At 38.2% G+C, this 1,071-nt stretch overlaps 1 protein-coding gene across 1 annotated transcript; it reads left to right on the plus strand.

The window, feature by feature from the left end:
- Window position 1: 1 nt before the first annotated feature.
- Window positions 2-703, plus strand: TM35_000441520 (uncharacterized protein; the record flags this gene model as incomplete). Its single annotated transcript, XM_029030161.1, has 1 exon — window positions 2-703. A coding segment is annotated over one exon (702 nt), but the record flags the coding sequence as incomplete, so codon positions are not given.
- Between the last annotated feature and the right edge of the window lie 368 nt (window positions 704-1,071).

Below are 1,071 nucleotides of genomic sequence, written 5' to 3' on the forward strand. Positions count from 1 at the left end.
TAATAATAATAATAATAATAATAATAATAATAATAATAATATGAATGGAGATTTTGAACAAGATGCCGTTTTTTTAAATGCATGTCGACGCAACTGGAAAAGTCTTCCTATTACACATCGTAAGCCTTATGAAATTGCGGCAAGACGCAATGAACAGACACGAAAAGAATTGAAAAAAAGGATGAGCAATGGTTGCTCCTTCTTTGAAAGTCTCTGTGAGCAGGTAAAGGAGTGGACGGCTGAATTGGTACGTGAAGATTTAAAAGGTAAACCCCCAGCAAGACAACGAACAGCGGCATCACGAAAGATCAAAACTACAGCAGCAGGAAAGGCCGCTGTTAAGACTCCCGTAATAAGTGGTGAAAAGATAAATTTCACCTCACCTGCAGTGGTAGTAGCAAAAACATCATCCTCCACAACCGCACGAGTATCAAACTCGCCTGATACGAAGCAAAGACCAAAAAGAGGAAGTGTAAATGGTAAAGGAAAGAAAACACCACAGAGAACAGGAGTAACTCGAAAAGAAACTGCAGTCATGGAAAAGAAGGCTGTCACTACTCGAGGTAGTGCAAAACAAAAGCCACAACCGAGGCGAAAATTGCAGCCCACACGACCCAAGGCTAAATTGAATAGAGTTCATAGAGTGAAGAAGAGTAATGTCACTCAGAAGGCCATGGCAGCCAAGAGAAAAAAGAAAAAGTGATTAGCGGTGAAACAAGAATGAAGGGATGAGGGAAATATATATAGATGATGAATACCGCAAAACCCCATAGGATAGTGGTATTTTTTTCTGTCTCCATAGAAGTTGTTTTTTTGTTCTTTTTTGCCTTTAAATGTTTCAACAAATGTGCTCGTTGTTGTGGCATGTGTACGTCTATACCTTTTTTTTTTTAACTCTGCTGCTAGTTTTCTTTTTATTTGTGTGTTATTGCTGTTGTTGTTGTTGTTGTTTTCTTTCTCTTGGTGTTTTTTTTTTCTTTTTTTACTGTAGGATATCACACTACGGATTTGACAGATCAAATACAGGCAAATAGAGACAGATAGATCCACGCAGAAGCATAGATATCCATC

Source organism: Trypanosoma theileri, assembly GCF_002087225.1.
Source record: "Trypanosoma theileri isolate Edinburgh chromosome Unknown TM35_Tth_44_V1, whole genome shotgun sequence".
Lineage (NCBI taxonomy): Eukaryota > Euglenozoa > Kinetoplastea > Trypanosomatida > Trypanosomatidae > Trypanosoma > Trypanosoma theileri.